The following is a 15,825-nucleotide window of genomic DNA, read 5'->3' on the forward strand; positions in this document are numbered from 1 at the left end:
TCGTACGTATTGCACCAATTTCTAAAACATTTCTACGATTTTACCTTATTTTTACGATATTAGTATCTTATTAGTTATTAGGTAGGTACTTAGGTATGTACTGCAATTAATTATATCAATATTTCGAGCTACTTATTTTAAATCATTGATAATCCTTTCTACAATTTTTTGTAAATTTTATCAGATATTTTATTTCTAAAATTTTCTCTTTGATATTTTGATTCAATTAGCTGCATCAATTTTGGCTAAAGTTTTCCAATCCTTCAGCTGGAAGGAGAAGATTAGGTATATTATTTATCAGTGGCCTCCAAATGCTACGATCTCTGGCTATTTATTGTGACGTACCTTTTGATTTTCTCTTACCACAGACAGAGTAATTTTTAAAATCAGATTAACGCTGGCACTTTGTGAAAAATAATGTAGGTAACTTTTTTTTAAAAATAAGGCTCACTAATTAACGTTATATGAGCTATTCTAGAACTGAAAGTAGGTAGGTAGTTAATTTTTGCGTTTTATAATAATCAATTTCGCAAATATTTAGAAAACGATCTCCTCTCAGTTTTCCAGTCTCTCCCTTGGCGAAGCTTTTTCAGCAAATTTTAAATTGAAACTTCGACTTGAAAAAAACCATTAGAAGAAAACACGATATATCTAATAGGTAATTGAGCTTTTTTTTTGGACACGCTGTTGCTATGACTAAATTTAATAAAATTGGTACACTTAATTAGGGCCAATTGAATTATCAGAGTTTAGAAAGAGATTTTTATGATTTGTTGTATGCTCATGTAATGCAGCTGTGTTCTTTTAATTAGGATTTTAATTGACGGAAAATATTTTTCTTCGTCAGGGTATCGGGTACTCGATCGTATTCGCGACGTTTGCGTTACAACGATTCATGAAGATACTTATACGAATGTATCATGGTTGGAAGAGATTGGTAATAATTGACACCTACGTTGTAATATCTTTCTGTGGTACGATAAACATTTGGCGAGGAATATGGATTCTATTAGAAGAATACGTCAATTTAGGTACGACATCCTCGAATTTTTCATTTATTTTTCGTAATTTGTAAATAGGTATCTCATTAATTCGCAACGATTTCTTTGTTACAGAAAATTCGTTAACGAACTGTGTGATTTTACATTTCCTGAGTTTCTTTATTCTAGTCATATTTAATTCATCGAATACATTATTAGTACGAGGCGTTTATATAGATGCTGAAGAAAATGGAGAAGATTGTGTAGAATTTCCTTGCTACTATTTCCGATTACGATTTCAGGTACTTATACCTACCTATACTATGTAGTACATTCTAATTCATCGATTTTTATTTGAAATCCCGCTTCTCACAATCTCATAATTTTATGGTATTCTTTTCCAAAAAAAAAAACGATCATTTTGGAAAGTAAATAGAAAAAAAATAATACTACTTGTACGAAATGAAATCCATTACGAGCAATGCTCGTATTTGCACGTTTAATATCTTTAATTTTTATAATCTGAGAAAATATTGTCACGGTACGTTATTGTAATCTCAATTATGTAACAAAACCGTTTGTACTCCAACTTATTAATTGACTCTTCCTAAATCACTAACTCAATTTAGGACAGGATGCTACATGAAGTAGAATTACGTAAAACATAATTATCGATTTCCTTTTGTTTCTTTGCTCGTAATAATGTAGGAAAAGCAAAAAAAGAAAACGCTCGTAGAGCTCAACAATGTCACCAACAAAGTACTCAACGTCGAAAAAAAAGACGACTGTAGACTCAACGACGATCGAGATAAAAAGTCAGAAACCGAAATCATCAGTGAAATTAACCATCAACAAGTCCCGCTCATAGTGAACGATTCGCCAAATACTGGAAACGGCGAAGTGAACTCGAATAACGATGAAAAACCAAATTCGTGATTGATATCGGAATTTTGAAATAATTTTTGTACCTTTTGTAACATAATTTTTTTTATGCAAGTGTAATTATATTAATCATCAATATATTATGTAAACTGGTGGGATTATAATAATTTTCAAAAAAATCCTTACTCGTTATATGAGAATTCATTTTAAAATGTATAGAATTATTTAAACGTTGCTGACGCATTTATTTGGGATATCGAATGATTTTTCGCGGGATCGGGAGATTTTTTATTGAGTGAAATGATCTGTAAAGTGGGTCTACTGATAATTTTTTATATGTACAATTGAGTATTGTATTTTTATATTGTAATAGTAAGTATTAAATTTTGTAGTCACTTGTTGTGATTTATTGTATGAAATTAAAATTTCACTTATTGATCGAAAATTTGTTAAATTTTTGTTGTACCTATTTAATATTATGTTTTGTTATTCTTTTATTTTCGTAGTACCGATTGAACGAAATTGGGAATAAAAATAGGCTAAATGTAAATCGTAAAATTTTAATTTCCTATGCCTACGTAGATGTTAAATAAATGTATTACGAAATCATAAAACAACACATCGTGAAATCGATCTCAAATTACCCAACATAGGTGCCTATCTAAATAAGAATTAAATTTAAAATATTTATTATTTACTATTTCTCTTCAATAGGTTGTTAAATAGGTATATTTTGGCAATAATTTTCATCAATTTTTACTGTTTTCATCGAGAACGGAACGAATTCTTTTTTTGGCAAGACACCTTCGATTCATACATCTCGACACGTTTACGCTTTTAAGAATTAAACGAAAACAATACAGAGGTAAGATTAAAAGATATTAATTGGCGTCGAAGCAACAAACACGAAGTCAACGAAGAGGACACACAGTGATTTCTTAACAAATCGTTAAACTAAAATAGAACTTTTCAACGCAAGTACACATCAAAACGTTATCAGTGTCCGTTTCGTGTTTGCACATCGTGTAAGGTGTAGGTAAAATTTACCCTTTGGTGAATTTTTTCCGTAAACGCGAGAAATTAAATAATGATACCGGAAAACTCACGCGAAACTATTATTTCGGTCGAATTCGAAGTGTTTGGAAAAGTGCAAGGTAAGCAAAATTATATCTACGATTGGTTTTTCAAAATCTATCGACTCGAAAGAGGAAATTGAACACAATTTAATCGATTTATTTGAGCCGAGTTTTGAGTTGTTTTCCGATCAATTGATCGAGCCTTTATTTTAAACTGTACTAGGTGTTTACTTCACGAAATACTGTCGTGACAGATGCGTTGAACTCAGCGTTGTTGGATGGATTAAAAATAGTAAAAAAGGAACCATTGTTGGTAAAATGCAAGGAACCAAAAGTGGCGTCGATAAAATGTAAGTAGGTATGCTTGAGTAAATTTAATGAATATTTCTATGATTAGAAAGTTTATTCCTATCTGCCTGTTTTGTGTGTGTGTGTTTTTTTCATACAAATGCTCCAATTAACACCTCTAATCATATTACCAGCATAATGTAAGGTGCATGGTTAAATCAGAACAATCATTGAAAATTTGCCTAAAAATTATAATTCGAATATTTATCTATCCCATTGGATGTACGTTTTATTTTTAATGACCTATAGGTAATTAAACTGAGACTGATAACACATCTACCTACATTTATTCAATCTTCCGCCAAGTTTGTAGTACCTATAAGTATATGTTGAGATCTACGGTCTATGATCACTGATTATAATTTCGAGTACATTTTATTGCCTCATCTGGGTCTGGCTAATCAAAGACAGCTGATAACTATCCACATTCCATTACTCATACATTGTAAGTGCACCATAGGTTGGTAGCCAGAGCCACTAGCTAGGTAGGTAGGGTACCCGTTTTATGAATTTAAGAACGGATAAAAAGTACCTGCATATTACGTAAAGAAATACAAATTTTATATTTGTACATACATATTTGATTGATAGGTACATTAAAAAAAACTTTTGAACATTTTTTTCTATTTATTCGCATGCCCCCCCCCTTGAATATTTCGTTGCAATTTTCACCTATAACCAGAAATTTCGCTTGACTAAAATTCAGGAATTCCCGCGGGGTAAACGAGAAAAATAAATAAATAAAATTTCGAGCGTATATTTGGCAACGTGGCAAAATTTATTTTAAAATTTGGCTACCACCGCATTATTCCATTGTAAATAATGAAAAATTAGAAAATAAGTTTATTTATGCATTAGCCTATAAAATGATGCAATTTATTGAAATTACAATAGTTCAGGGCTTAATTAGATCTGATACTACCTTCCTACATCGCAAACGAGGTAGTCAAATTGATTCTCAATCCTCATATGAACATGAGATTCATTTTCAAATTGTAAATAAATTTTTAAAAATTTTATTTAAAAAATTTAAAACTACGTAACTGGTTTCTGGTGACTTTTTAGCTTTTTCATATTTAAAATTTTTTCCAGAAAAAAAAGAACTACCTAATGTGAATATAATTACTTCAATCTTCAATCCAACCATTCATTTTGAAAACTACGTATCATGTAAGACCCTTCTGGACCCTCCAGCGAGTTTTCAATTTTCTCCATACGTTTCAAATTGCTCTGGAAAGGGAAAAATGAAATTGGTTGGACACTCCTTCGATCACATCGATTGTTGTCGCTGGTTTGGTGGTTACAATAAGAAATTCCAGGAACGTCAGCTCAAATTTTGATCCAGTCGAGTTATAGGTTGATGCCAAAGTTTCCCCACCCCTTATTTTTTGGTTGGTGAGTAGAAATTAAAAATAGGTACCCGAATTATCAACCTAAATTCTGGGAGATGCAAACTTAGAATTTTAATTTTCGGTATCAGAATAATTTTTTTTTCAAAAAAAAAAAAAACGATAAGATTCTTTAAAAAGTTATAAAAATATACTTACTTCGAATTTATAAATTTTTAAAAAATGAACTCGATCTGTTTACATGTTTCTACCTAACAATTGAGTGGGAGAAGGGAATGGAAGTAGCAAAAAATAGGTACTACTATGTTCATTTCAAAATAAACAAGATGGATTTTTAAAAACGATCTGACAAAGTCACTTCTGGTCCATTCAGTCTTCGATCTTACTCATTTTTTTTTACCAAAACGTGGATACCTTACCTATCCATCGTGTTATTTTCAAAGAAAAAATTTCTGTCAAAATGCAAAATGTTGAGTTCTATGAGTTTTTTTTTTTTTCAAAATAGCCCAAAAAATGCATAAATTGATGAAAAAAATCGAACGATCTGTTATTCGGAACACTGTATTTTCGTTCAAAAGTAAATTAAAATCGTTTGTGAATTGTCCATTTCATCACGAGAGAAGAAAAAAATATTTTTCTTGAGGGTACAAATTTTTCAAAAAAATTGGTAAAATGTCGAAAAATATATACCTATTTTTTGCTCTTGTCAAACGTTGCCTTCTAATCACAGTGAGATCGGAGTGAAAATATGGCTTACAAATACATTTTTTTTTGAGTTGGAGTGAAGCTGCACAACAGGGGCGAAGTGACCGGGGGGCTTGGGGGGCTTTGTCCCTCTCAGTCATTTTGGAGTTGGTAAAAGTTGGCAATTTTGAGTGACAAGTTTGGCGAGTTGGGGATTTTGAATGTTCAATAATGAACATGACAATTCTGAAATTTGTAAATTTCGTTTAAAATTGTCAAAAACCACTAGGTACTTTTTAAACAAAATTCCTCAAAAAATTTTCGCCCTCGCTGCACTCGGGTAATATTTTGAACTTTTCTTAATATTTATGAACTTCGAAAACTCATCAAAATCACGTTATATTTAATCATTGTTCATGTGTATATCTTTCAATTTTTCCAACTTCTTGATAAAAAAAATTTGAATTCAACTCAGTTGCTAGTCAAGTTGCTGGAAAATTTGCAATTTTGTAGTCGGCATTTTCAAGATCTCTCCCCTTCCCTCCCACGAGTAAAATTGGTTTGCTTCGCCCCTACTGTCCAATCTCACATTACAAGGCCTTTGTTGAGAAAAATGAGCTCTAAAAAAACTATTCATGCGACCATGAAATAGGTGTTTCTGGAATAAAGACTGGCGGATCAATTTCGTCGTTATTAAGTAGGTATGTGCCATTCTTGTACCAATTTACCTACTTCGTCGCTTGATTGATGTTATATTTTAAGAATTTTAAAAAGCATACCTTTTCAAGCAGCTGAACAGTTTTTTTTTCTCGCAGAAATAAGTACAAAAATACAAAATCATTTGCCAAAAGATCCAATCTAAACAAGAATTCCTTCCCAGCAATAACTTTTGTATTACTTATTCTAATTGGCGACTAATTTCAATTATCTCACACTTTCTGTTTGTTTTCTTTCAAAAATGAAACTCGTACAACAGACTTCAAATATGTAGGTAAATGTAAATTAAGCGTAAAAATTCATCACGTTGTTATTTATAGCAAATTATGCCAAATTAAATTCACAAAGTTTTTTTTCTCTTTTTATTACCTACTTACATCTAACCAGGAGTAGGTACGTCTGCGGACAAACGTGCTTTTTGGAAACTGTAGCCAAATTCCAAACTCCACGGTCCACACATCCATCTTTCCATAATTAAAACTATACGATCACGTGTTCTAGGAATTTCAAGTGTTAAGTCTGATAAAAAAAATTACACTGTTTAACCAAATAGCACATTACATACAGTTAATCATATTCTCATTTATCTTATTCATACAGATTTTTCAAGATTAATTTATCTATTTTCGATTCAGTATCCAGTCTTTAAATGACTAATATAATTATTCTTTCGTTTCACTTCCACCGATAGGATCACCTGGCTGGCGAAAGAAGGAAGCCCAGGATGTCGAATCGAAAAATGTGAACTGTCCAATTTCGAGTACTTGGTGAAAAAAGAATTCAAGGATTTCAGTATAAGATTTTAACATAATTATGCTCATTATTCGAACTCGTCTGTATCTGTATTCTGTAAATAATTCTTTGTAAATGAGTAATTTTAAGGGTACCTAATTTAAAAACGAATGTTAATTTTATAAATTTCTATCCAATGTTGTTGTGATAAAAATAAACTATACAGGATTATTCTCCATCGTTCCCTCCTTTGTATAAATCCTTTCTCAAAGTTCAACCGTACATGGTATCTCAGAATCAAGAAAGGTAGATACAGAAAAAAACGACGAGTCAAAAATATTAGCTGATATATTAAATATATGTACTAGATAACAAAACAATTCTGATTAACTTCAAAAGTTAATTATGTAAACTTAACTTTACATTAACGAATAACATATTCAAATAAATCGTAACATCTAATTAACATATAAACAATAAACATATATAAATGCAGAAAATTAAAAAAAAAAACGGAATGTTTAATACGTCGGTAGGTATAATAATGTAAAATGTAACAAGCAATATGGGAAAATAGGTATCTCTACGTAACAAAAGTCTCTAATAATGTAAAATTTTATGGTTTTTATTTTAAAATGTTTCTATTAAATTCAGTATTTTCATGAGTAAAACATCTATGCACTAAAAATTTTAATAATGAAAAATCAAAACTCATTTTACAGTCATGGGAAAAAGGAGATTAGGGTAGAAAGAATATTTTAAAAAAAATACCTATCATCAAATGTGACGTCAAGAAAAAAGAAAAGGGATTTAAATAAAGAAAATATGTATAGGCTCCCCACTGTACGTACAAATAATACTGAGTACACAGTTTATGTTTCATCGATGATTTTTCTGTTCAGTAATTTTTTTTTTTTTAGGAAGAAGAATATGAAAAATACTGTCACAAAACCGTACATTACTTATTAAAATAATAGAATTAAAAATAAAAAAAGGGAAAAAAGTACATAAAAATTAACAGCATATATAAAATAGAATATATCACAAACCTAAAAATATCTTAACATGTAAAATAAATCATATAGAGATTACAAGTGGTACGTTTAAAAATCTTTTAAAAATAATATCTCCTGGCATCCTAGAAAATTTTTTTCACAGCCATACTGCACTTCATTAAATTTAATTACGTTACCGGTATCGAAGTATGTAGTAAATTTCACCGTGGAATTTGTTTTTACCCCGTCATTTTTCACAAAAGGCTCGATTGCGATGTAGTCTACACTGCAGAATTTTTTTTTATAGCTCTATTTGATTCACTCTGAACATTAGTATCTGTCCCTGTTCAAAGACAATATCAAAATTACCAATCGATACATCTGTCAGAAGTGAACTGACAGTATCTCAAAGTTGAAGTCGATACCAGGAACATCTACATCCTATATAATTATAATTATACATGTATGGTCTTTCTGAGTTTCTGTTCCCCCCTCCCCCTCCCCTCACCGGCCATTTAGGGTAATATGATTCTGTTGGAAGACTTGTCGATTGGTTCGTGTCGTGGAATGTATAATTTGCAATATTTTATGAATCTTACTCAATCCCCCCCCCCCCCAAAAAAAATAACCAAATTTCCAAAATGACAAAGCATGAATAAAGAAATGACCAAAAAACCTTGGTTTTTATCTTTTGGTAATTTTTGCCAGCAGCTAATTTTTAGCGAAAAACGAGACTTCGACAATTTCAGCGAATGGGCTATTTAGTTATTTTCTATCAAAAAAATGAAACTTTCAGATAACTTTTGGAAAAAAGTAAAACTTTGAGATTTTTTTGAAAACAATTTTTACCGATTTTTATAAAACCGAAAAGTTGGTCGATTTTTTACATATTTTTAATGTGGTTAATTGAGATGAAAAAAACCACCGCAATACGTAATATTGATAAAAAAAAATTTTCAATCAAAAACATCGGTCTATCACATCTGCAAACACACTTCCAACGACACGATGAATTTCCCCGAAGAAAAAAAAAGGAGGCTTAAAACTTGACTGGGTAAAAATTAACAATTAAAACTAACACGATAAAATAAGACAAAAACATTTAAAAATAATCTCAAGCAAATGGTAATCGAGTTATTATGATGTTTCAATCACGCCAAATTGAATTAATTTTCAACCGAAAAAAATAATAAAAAAAAAAAAGAAAAATACAATAAAAGTTTGAAAATAAAATAAAAAAATAAAAATGTGATAGTATAACAGCGTTTTTGCGGTAACTAAAACACTCATATTGTCTTCAAAATTTTGCTCAAAAGCGAACCAGGAACAACGCACTTAAAAATAAACCAAAAACGCATGTGAAATTATAAGAAAAAAAAAATAATAAAAAAATAAGGGCATACGTAAAATTATAAAACTCAATTACCTTCGCACGACGAGGTTTTTTTTTTTAATAGTATAATATTATGCATCTATTCTATAGCTAAATTCTCTGAGGAAAGATATGCTAAAAGTTAAAAACAAATTATAATAACAATAAGAGGAACTAGAACATTGAATAGTTTAACTTTAACAATCACTAATACACAATGCCGTATTTTTTTTTTTCATTTTAAATTTATCACATTGTATGGATTTCGTCGACAAATTCAATGTGGTTCGTGTACATTCATCGATCACATTTTTTTTCCAAGGTATAAAATGGTAAAGATTGCAAAGTTAAAAGGCAACGCGAAAAATTAATGGCACAAATGCGACTAAATTTTGTTAATTGTCAACGACATCGGTATCATTGTTGAGAACTTATGTTTTAATCACCGTTGGGGTTGGTTAATTCAATCAAGTTGCGAATAGTTTTGTCAAAAAGTATACTACACGTGCAATTTAAAATACGTACGATCGCTTTAACTTTTACCATTATTAAATTTTATTAATTACACGTTGTATGATCAAAGAGCGACTTTTTTCTAACGTGGTATTTTTAATTGCCGACACATTTGAAAGTTGACGAAAAAACAACAACAATAACAACAAAATCCTGGAATGTTTCCAACAACAGAGCCGTTCGTCTTTGAATTACATTTAAAACGAAGGGAAAAAAAACACTTACTATTAGTACGCTCATTAATTAGAACCGTTTACCGTCTCAATGAATCATTGTCTTTCATCTTTCTAAGAACATGTAATACGTTCAAACAGAATGTATTTTTCGCAATGATGATCTATTTTTTTTGAAAAGGCGATCGTATGTTCATTTTAATGATATGGTTATCGATTGGTACATTGGAAAAAATTCTGCTTTCCAGAGTTTTGTGAGTTACGAAAATTTTTAGCTGAATTTTCAATACATTGTCGCTGCGGAGCAGGTAAATTATTTCAAATTATCGAAGTAATTCTGACCATTAAATTCAAAATTACATATCTTGTTTTTCTTTTTTTTTTTCAAAATATTTGCAAAGCATGGAAAAAAGTGTCGTGATTATTTGAAACAATTTTAAAATAATTATCGAAGATTTAAAAAACATTATTATTATTGTGAATGAGTATTTAAAACGTTAAAAATGTTTAAAGCAATTTGGAGGGGAGGGGGGGGGCCTCGAAAGTATTTTTGAACAAATTTTTGACAGTGAATTTTCAAAATAGTTTTCGTGATTATTCAAACCATTTCAAATTTTTGAAATAATTTTTGATTGTGAATATTCGAGTAATTTTTACAAAATTTTGAAATGATTTTTACAAATTTTTGAAATAAGTGTTTTTGTGATATTTTTAAATTGTTTTCATGAAGCATTGAAAAATTTCAAAATAATTTTTCAAAGTTATTCAAATGATTTGATACAATTTTGAAATCATTTTTGTGAATTTTCAAAGCACTTTTTATAAAATTTTGGAATATTCAAATCAAGTCAAAAAAATTAAAAACTAATCGCTGAAAATATTTTTTTTAAAAATTAACCAATTTTAAAATCATTTTTGCCAATTAAAAATTTTTTTTCATTAATTAAATGTTCTCAAATTCTGAAATGATTTTTGAGTACTTTAAAAAAAAGTTTTTGTATCTCAGTAATGAACACTTCAGATAATTATTCGAATCATTTTCTAAAATTTTTAAATTTTTCATCACTTTTTAAAACAATTTAGTCAATTTTTATGAAAATAGATGACCTAAACCTCACTTTTTTCCACGCAGACACGACAGAAAATTCAGCTAAAAAACAAACATACATAAATTTACGAGCGCATGTGCACCTAAGTCCTAAATAAATAATTTTGATTCACTTACATTAAAAAATGAAAAAAAAAAGAAAGAAAGAAACGAAAAGGAAAATCAGGTAATGTTTAGAGACTGGTAAGTCTTGAAATGAAGTAAAATCATGTTTATTCTCGTCGAGATCTTTTAGAGCGTACGTTTATACCGGATTCCGAAGACTCTCTGAACATCGACTTCTTACTACCAACTTGTACCTGAGACTGAGCAGTCAATTGCAAAGATATAGCATGCGTATTCAATTTTTCACCCAAAAGAAGATTCTTCAATCCTCTCATTTTCTCACTGGTTAGTATGATTCTAGGTTGATGAGTCTGTGTAATGACGACGCTTTCGAAAACATCGTTATCGTTTTCACCAGCCAAAGGTGGGCATACCTTGATCACATCCGAATCACCGACAAAAGGTTCGCCACCGCCTTGTATGAGGAAATCTCGATTAAGCAGTTTTTCTCCGCAAGCAGCCGTTAACTCCTTAATACCTGGATGCAAGTTGGCCGAATCGAGTTCATTTTTCGAATTCTCGCTGGTAATCGTATCGCTAACAAAGTTCGATTTGCCATTCTCCTTCTCCAGGCGTTCTTCGTTCTTGCTTGGGTTAACATTGTTACAATTCTCGTCACCAGTTTCACTGATGAAGTCTTGCTCTAGTATGGTTACTTGGCCTCGGACTTGTGCGTCGAATTTCGAGATAGTATTGACTAATGGCTTCGCCCAGCCGATATGCAGTACTGGTGTTTGACTGCCTTCTTCCCATTGGCAGATACCGTCGTAAAAGCGTAACAGGTGCGCGAAACATTCGGGATCTTTGAGGATAGATTTAGCGCTCAGACCGCTCACTACTTTCATTATGTGCGGAATTAGTTCGTTGGCTATTTCCATCACTTCTTTGTAGATTTCTTCGTCGTCTCGAGTGTAGTTGTACCTGAGAAAATAAAATTGGGGGAAGTTAATACAAATATTCGTCGAGTATCGAGTGTCATTGAAATGAAAACTATACGGTAAAATAAACGTAGGAATATTTAACTGAACCGAGTCATATGGATATCAACTTGAAATTGAAGTGTACTCGAGATAAAAATACTCGTAATTGGATTTAAAATACGAAAACTTTGTCTTGAATTTATTCAAGTTTATTTTTCAGTAAAATAAGCGCATATTTTGGGTCCAATAATTCATTTTTCATGTGCACATTTCCCCCAAAATTGGCCCCTCAATGTCCAAATATGGCGCTACAGCTTTCATTTCTAAACCTGAACTGTTCTTCAATCTTTGGTACAATGAGTACAGTGAGAGAGAGAGAGGGATGGAGGAAGACTCTTACATTTATACGAAAATCGGAAACTCAAAAATTTATTTGTATTATTGGGTTCCAAAGATGAAAACAAATAACTCACTGTTTCAGAACATCACTAGCATTGGCCCAGCTTTCGAAAGCTTCTTTGTACATATTATGTCTGTAGAAGTATCCTCCTTGGTACGTATACGGATAAACGTGCATATTCTTATAATACAAACGAGCAGCTAAAATAGCCTCTTGAAACAGCGAAGAGCAAGCTGGTCTACCTGGTGAAGGATTTATTTCCTCAAGATCACCTAAATTGCCTACGAAATTAAACGCACCCAAATTAGAATCTTTTACACCAACATCAAAGCTACAAGAAAGCACCCAGGTAACTAACCGATCGCCATTGGGTACTTGGAAAGATGACCCATATCGTACAACAACCATAACAACTCTTGTTGCAACAATGCCACCTCAATAGCGTCGCTGTTTACGTTCAAACTGGGATTAATAGCTGATACTAGAGCGGCAACCTCCATGTATCTGTTACACCTGACTGGGCAACCGTTCAAATAAAGCCAGCACTTTGAAGCAACGCCAGCATCCACTGATTGTCCTCTTTTATCTTCGTTACCTTTACCTACGCAATTAGAAATCAATATCGTACCACTTGTACTAACGAGCATAGACTAGGAACATACCATGCCAGGTAACTTCTGCAGTCTCAGTCGAGTCTTCGCCGAATATAACCCAAGCGTGATCTTCAGAGAGAGCTAAATGTACATCACTGAACCCCAATACTTGACAACCAGCCACAACAGCAAATGCTACACCGAAACAATCCAATTTGCTTCCTAAAACGGATACAAAATATGAGCTTTTGGCCACAGCTAGATGAATAGAAACCATAGAAATCATCATACCTGTCAAATAACTGTATAAACTCTGCAAATGAGCTCGATCTTTGTAATAACTTCGAGTTAGAGAGTTCCATATCACGTCTGATACTCGTTTCACGAGTTCCCTGGTAGCATATTTAATATTTCCAAACACCGACATGTCGACATATCCTTTGATGGTAGACTGGAATTTCTTGTATAACGCGTCTACGATTTTATACTCGATTACTGGTAATTTCGGGTTACCGAAGACATCACTTTCATTTGGTGCGACAGTTGTTCTATTGCACGTCAATAGATTTTCTATACTACCAACAACGATTGATAATAACGCTAAGTCTGGTTCTTTGGTGTTTTCCAGTTCGTATTTGAACAACTGCACAACTTCCGAAATGTCTTGAATGGGGAAAAATCGTTCGCACGCCGATATTCCCTCCATTATGGTGATGATATTGAAATTATCATATACGCAATTGAAAACATTTAACGAATGGATGATAATATGAAACGATTACGTATTACATCACGTTACGTAAAATTCGTAATTTTTACAAGTGTTTTAACAACGAGCACAAAGGGTTAATGAAAAATTAATTCTGCGACTTTGTAGCGTGTTTCCGTATTGTTTTTTCGTTTTTTTTTTATTTTCACCAAAATATTAAAAAAAAAACGCCGCGATTTTGTTTACATAATATTGCGCACATTCCGCTCTCTGTCCTCCGTCTGGTTAATTAGAGACGGTGTCTAAATTATTCGGATGCGCAGACTTCCGCTTTTTTAGGAGCAACTTGTGGATCACGTGGTTTAAAAATTTCGAATTTTTTTCTGAATTCAACTTTGAGCTTTGATTTGATGCTCGAAGCTTCAAAAGTACGTTTTCTTCTGTCTATTAATCTCAAAAATGATGAAAATATGACTGGCAGAATGTCTCAACTCTCAACTCCAGACTTCCAAAGTTGCTCTCCACTCTCGAGTCTCCTCTCTGCTGGAGTGAGTATTCATAAAATTAAATGAAACTTTGAAAATCCATTCAAAATTTAGTAGTGGACTAGAGTGGAACTTTGAAGTTGTGTTGTAGAGAAATTTCTTCAAAATAGAAAAAGAAAAAGCAAAAGCCATCTAAACAAACTCGTAAATAAATCCTTTCAAAATTGAAAAATTTTTGAAAACTCATAATTTACTGGTACCTATAAGAAAATCAAAAATCATATTTTTTGTCAATTCTTTTTTTAATGAATTAAACGATTTTGTTTCCTTCTAGAGAATGAAATTTTTGGAAAAAGTGACGATAACTTTACTGACTTCAAAATTTTGAGCAATTAGTCACCGAATACTCACTTATACTAGTCCAGCATGAAAAACATGCATTCAACAAATTCTATAGATGGGTCACCCAGAAGCCAGAAGCCCCTTTTTTCAAATTACATAATCTATAAGACTTTCGATCAGTAACCAAAAAAATTACAAAACGTGAACAAAACATTTCACTGCAGAAAACATCACAAAAAACCTCGATCGATCGACTCCAACACTTTTCGTAAAAAGTAGACCTTTTTGGAAAATTATTCACTGACAAAAAAGTGAACACGTTGTCGCTTGTCGCAATTTCTGTCAAAACATATTATTTTGCAAATTTTGGTAAGAAAGTACGATTTTCATACCATTCCTAGAAGAAAATGGAGAATTTTTGACAAATTTTGACAAAACATGAAACTAAAAATTGCAACAAAAGGTAGAACTTCTTGCAAAAGGACGAAAATTGTAAGCAATTTTTGGCCAAAAACAAGACTTTGGAAATCTTGACAATTAGCAAAAATTTTTGTAATTTTCAGTAGAAAGCCAGACTTGAATAAATCTCTTCATAATAGACGCGGGCTTTTCAACGATTTTTAGTAAAATCAAGACACCGAAAGACTTACTGAAAACTTTCAGCTAAAGAGTGAAAATTCTAGTCAAACAGCAAATCTGAAAAATTTTAGCAAAAAGCAGAGCTTTTTAGCCCATTGGTGAAAAAGTGAGACTGTTTAGCAATTTTTGTCTAAATAGGAGTGCTTTTCAAAATTTTCAAAATAAAAAACCACTTCTTACGATTTTTGAATATTTGGCCAGACGTAGACTTTGACAATTTCAGGAGGACAATTTTTTGGAAAAAATTACTTTTTGGAATTTATAGCAAAGAAACAGAAATTTTGAGCAATTTTTGGCAAACAGCCAACTTTGAAATTTTTAGAAAAAAGTATGTCTTTTTGGTAAAAAAAGTGAAGATTTTAGCAAACGGCGTTTTTGGAAATATGAAACTTTTTGGAATTTTTTGCAAAAAAAAAACAACAATTTTCAGCATGAAACATGACTTCTTTGTGAATTTTGATAACAGACCAAATCAGTGTTAAAAGTATAAAAATGTGCACATGATACCACTTTCGGAAAATTTTTACTTGTTGATATCATCAACATTTTTCTTTTTTTCCTTCAAGTTTGGCCACAATTTGAAAATTTTTTAAAAAAGTGACTTCAGCAACCTACATTTTGAAAAAGTAACTGAAAATTTCTTTTATCACCATCAAGCTCCGAGTGGATCAGGGAAGCTTTATTCTAATTTGAAACAAAAGTA

The 15,825-nt window shown here is 31.5% G+C and overlaps 3 protein-coding genes across 7 annotated transcripts in view; 2 read left to right on the plus strand and 1 right to left on the minus strand.

Annotated features, from left to right (window-relative positions):
* The window catches only part of fusl (fuseless), a 33,341-nt gene extending 31,034 nt beyond the window's left edge, over positions 1 to 2,307 (plus strand). For all 4 annotated transcript variants that reach the window (XM_065351134.1, XM_065351132.1, XM_065351133.1 and 1 more), the window contains 3 exons: positions 848 to 1,031; positions 1,116 to 1,282; positions 1,689 to 2,307. In XM_065351134.1, coding sequence (XP_065207206.1) covers positions 848 to 1,031; positions 1,116 to 1,282; positions 1,689 to 1,916 — 579 coding nt within the window. In that variant the 3' untranslated portion in view covers positions 1,917 to 2,307. The remainder of the gene's footprint in view (positions 1 to 847; positions 1,032 to 1,115; positions 1,283 to 1,688) is intronic.
* Positions 2,308 to 2,695: 388 nt separating this feature from the next.
* On the plus strand, positions 2,696 to 6,999 carry LOC135836357 (acylphosphatase-2). The gene is made up of 3 exons (XM_065351141.1): positions 2,696 to 3,016; positions 3,162 to 3,288; positions 6,728 to 6,999. The coding sequence occupies exons 1-3, from the start codon at positions 2,950 to 2,952 to the stop codon at positions 6,840 to 6,842; spliced, it is 309 nt and encodes a 102-aa protein (XP_065207213.1). The 5' UTR covers positions 2,696 to 2,949; the 3' UTR covers positions 6,843 to 6,999.
* A 99-nt stretch (positions 7,000 to 7,098) lies between these two features.
* Mnn1 (menin 1) lies at positions 7,099 to 13,886 on the minus strand. 2 transcript variants are annotated; one of them, XM_065351129.1, is made up of 5 exons: positions 13,239 to 13,886; positions 13,017 to 13,169; positions 12,713 to 12,949; positions 12,428 to 12,635; positions 7,099 to 11,955 (listed from the first exon to the last, which is right to left on the minus strand). In XM_065351129.1, the coding sequence occupies exons 1-5, from the start codon at positions 13,651 to 13,653 to the stop codon at positions 11,142 to 11,144; spliced, it is 1,827 nt and encodes a 608-aa protein (XP_065207201.1). In that variant the 5' UTR covers positions 13,654 to 13,886; the 3' UTR covers positions 7,099 to 11,141. The 2 variants fall into 2 exon arrangements, with proteins under 2 accessions (XP_065207201.1, XP_065207200.1); XM_065351128.1 differs by having other exon boundaries at positions 12,713 to 12,955; positions 13,239 to 13,884.
* Positions 13,887 to 15,825: the final 1,939 nt, after the last annotated feature.

The sequence above is a fragment of the Planococcus citri genome, chromosome 2, assembly GCF_950023065.1.
Source record: "Planococcus citri chromosome 2, ihPlaCitr1.1, whole genome shotgun sequence".
Classification (NCBI taxonomy): Eukaryota; Metazoa; Arthropoda; class Insecta; order Hemiptera; family Pseudococcidae; genus Planococcus; species Planococcus citri.

What these genes read in the sequence shown, in the direction of transcription:
- LOC135836357 (XM_065351141.1), top strand. Translation starts at nt 2,950, where the DNA reads ATGATACCGGAAAACTCACGCGAAACTATTATTTCGGTCGAATTCGAA. An exon ending in AGTGTTTGGAAAAGTGCAAG is followed by an intron (nt 3,017 to 3,161) that starts GTAAGCAAAATT and finishes AAACTGTACTAG; the next exon opens with GTGTTTACTTCACGAAATAC. An exon ending in AAAAGTGGCGTCGATAAAAT is followed by an intron (nt 3,289 to 6,727) that starts GTAAGTAGGTAT and finishes TTCCACCGATAG; the next exon opens with GATCACCTGGCTGGCGAAAG.
- Mnn1 (XM_065351128.1), bottom strand. Translation starts at nt 13,653, where the DNA reads ATGGAGGGAATATCGGCGTGCGAACGATTTTTCCCCATTCAAGACATT. An exon ending in TGCAGAAGTTACCTGGCATG is followed by an intron (nt 12,956 to 13,016) that starts GTATGTTCCTAG and finishes CTAATTGCGTAG; the next exon opens with GTAAAGGTAACGAAGATAAA. An exon ending in GCTAGTGATGTTCTGAAACA is followed by an intron (nt 11,956 to 12,427) that starts GTGAGTTATTTG and finishes TTATTTTCTCAG; the next exon opens with GTACAACTACACTCGAGACG.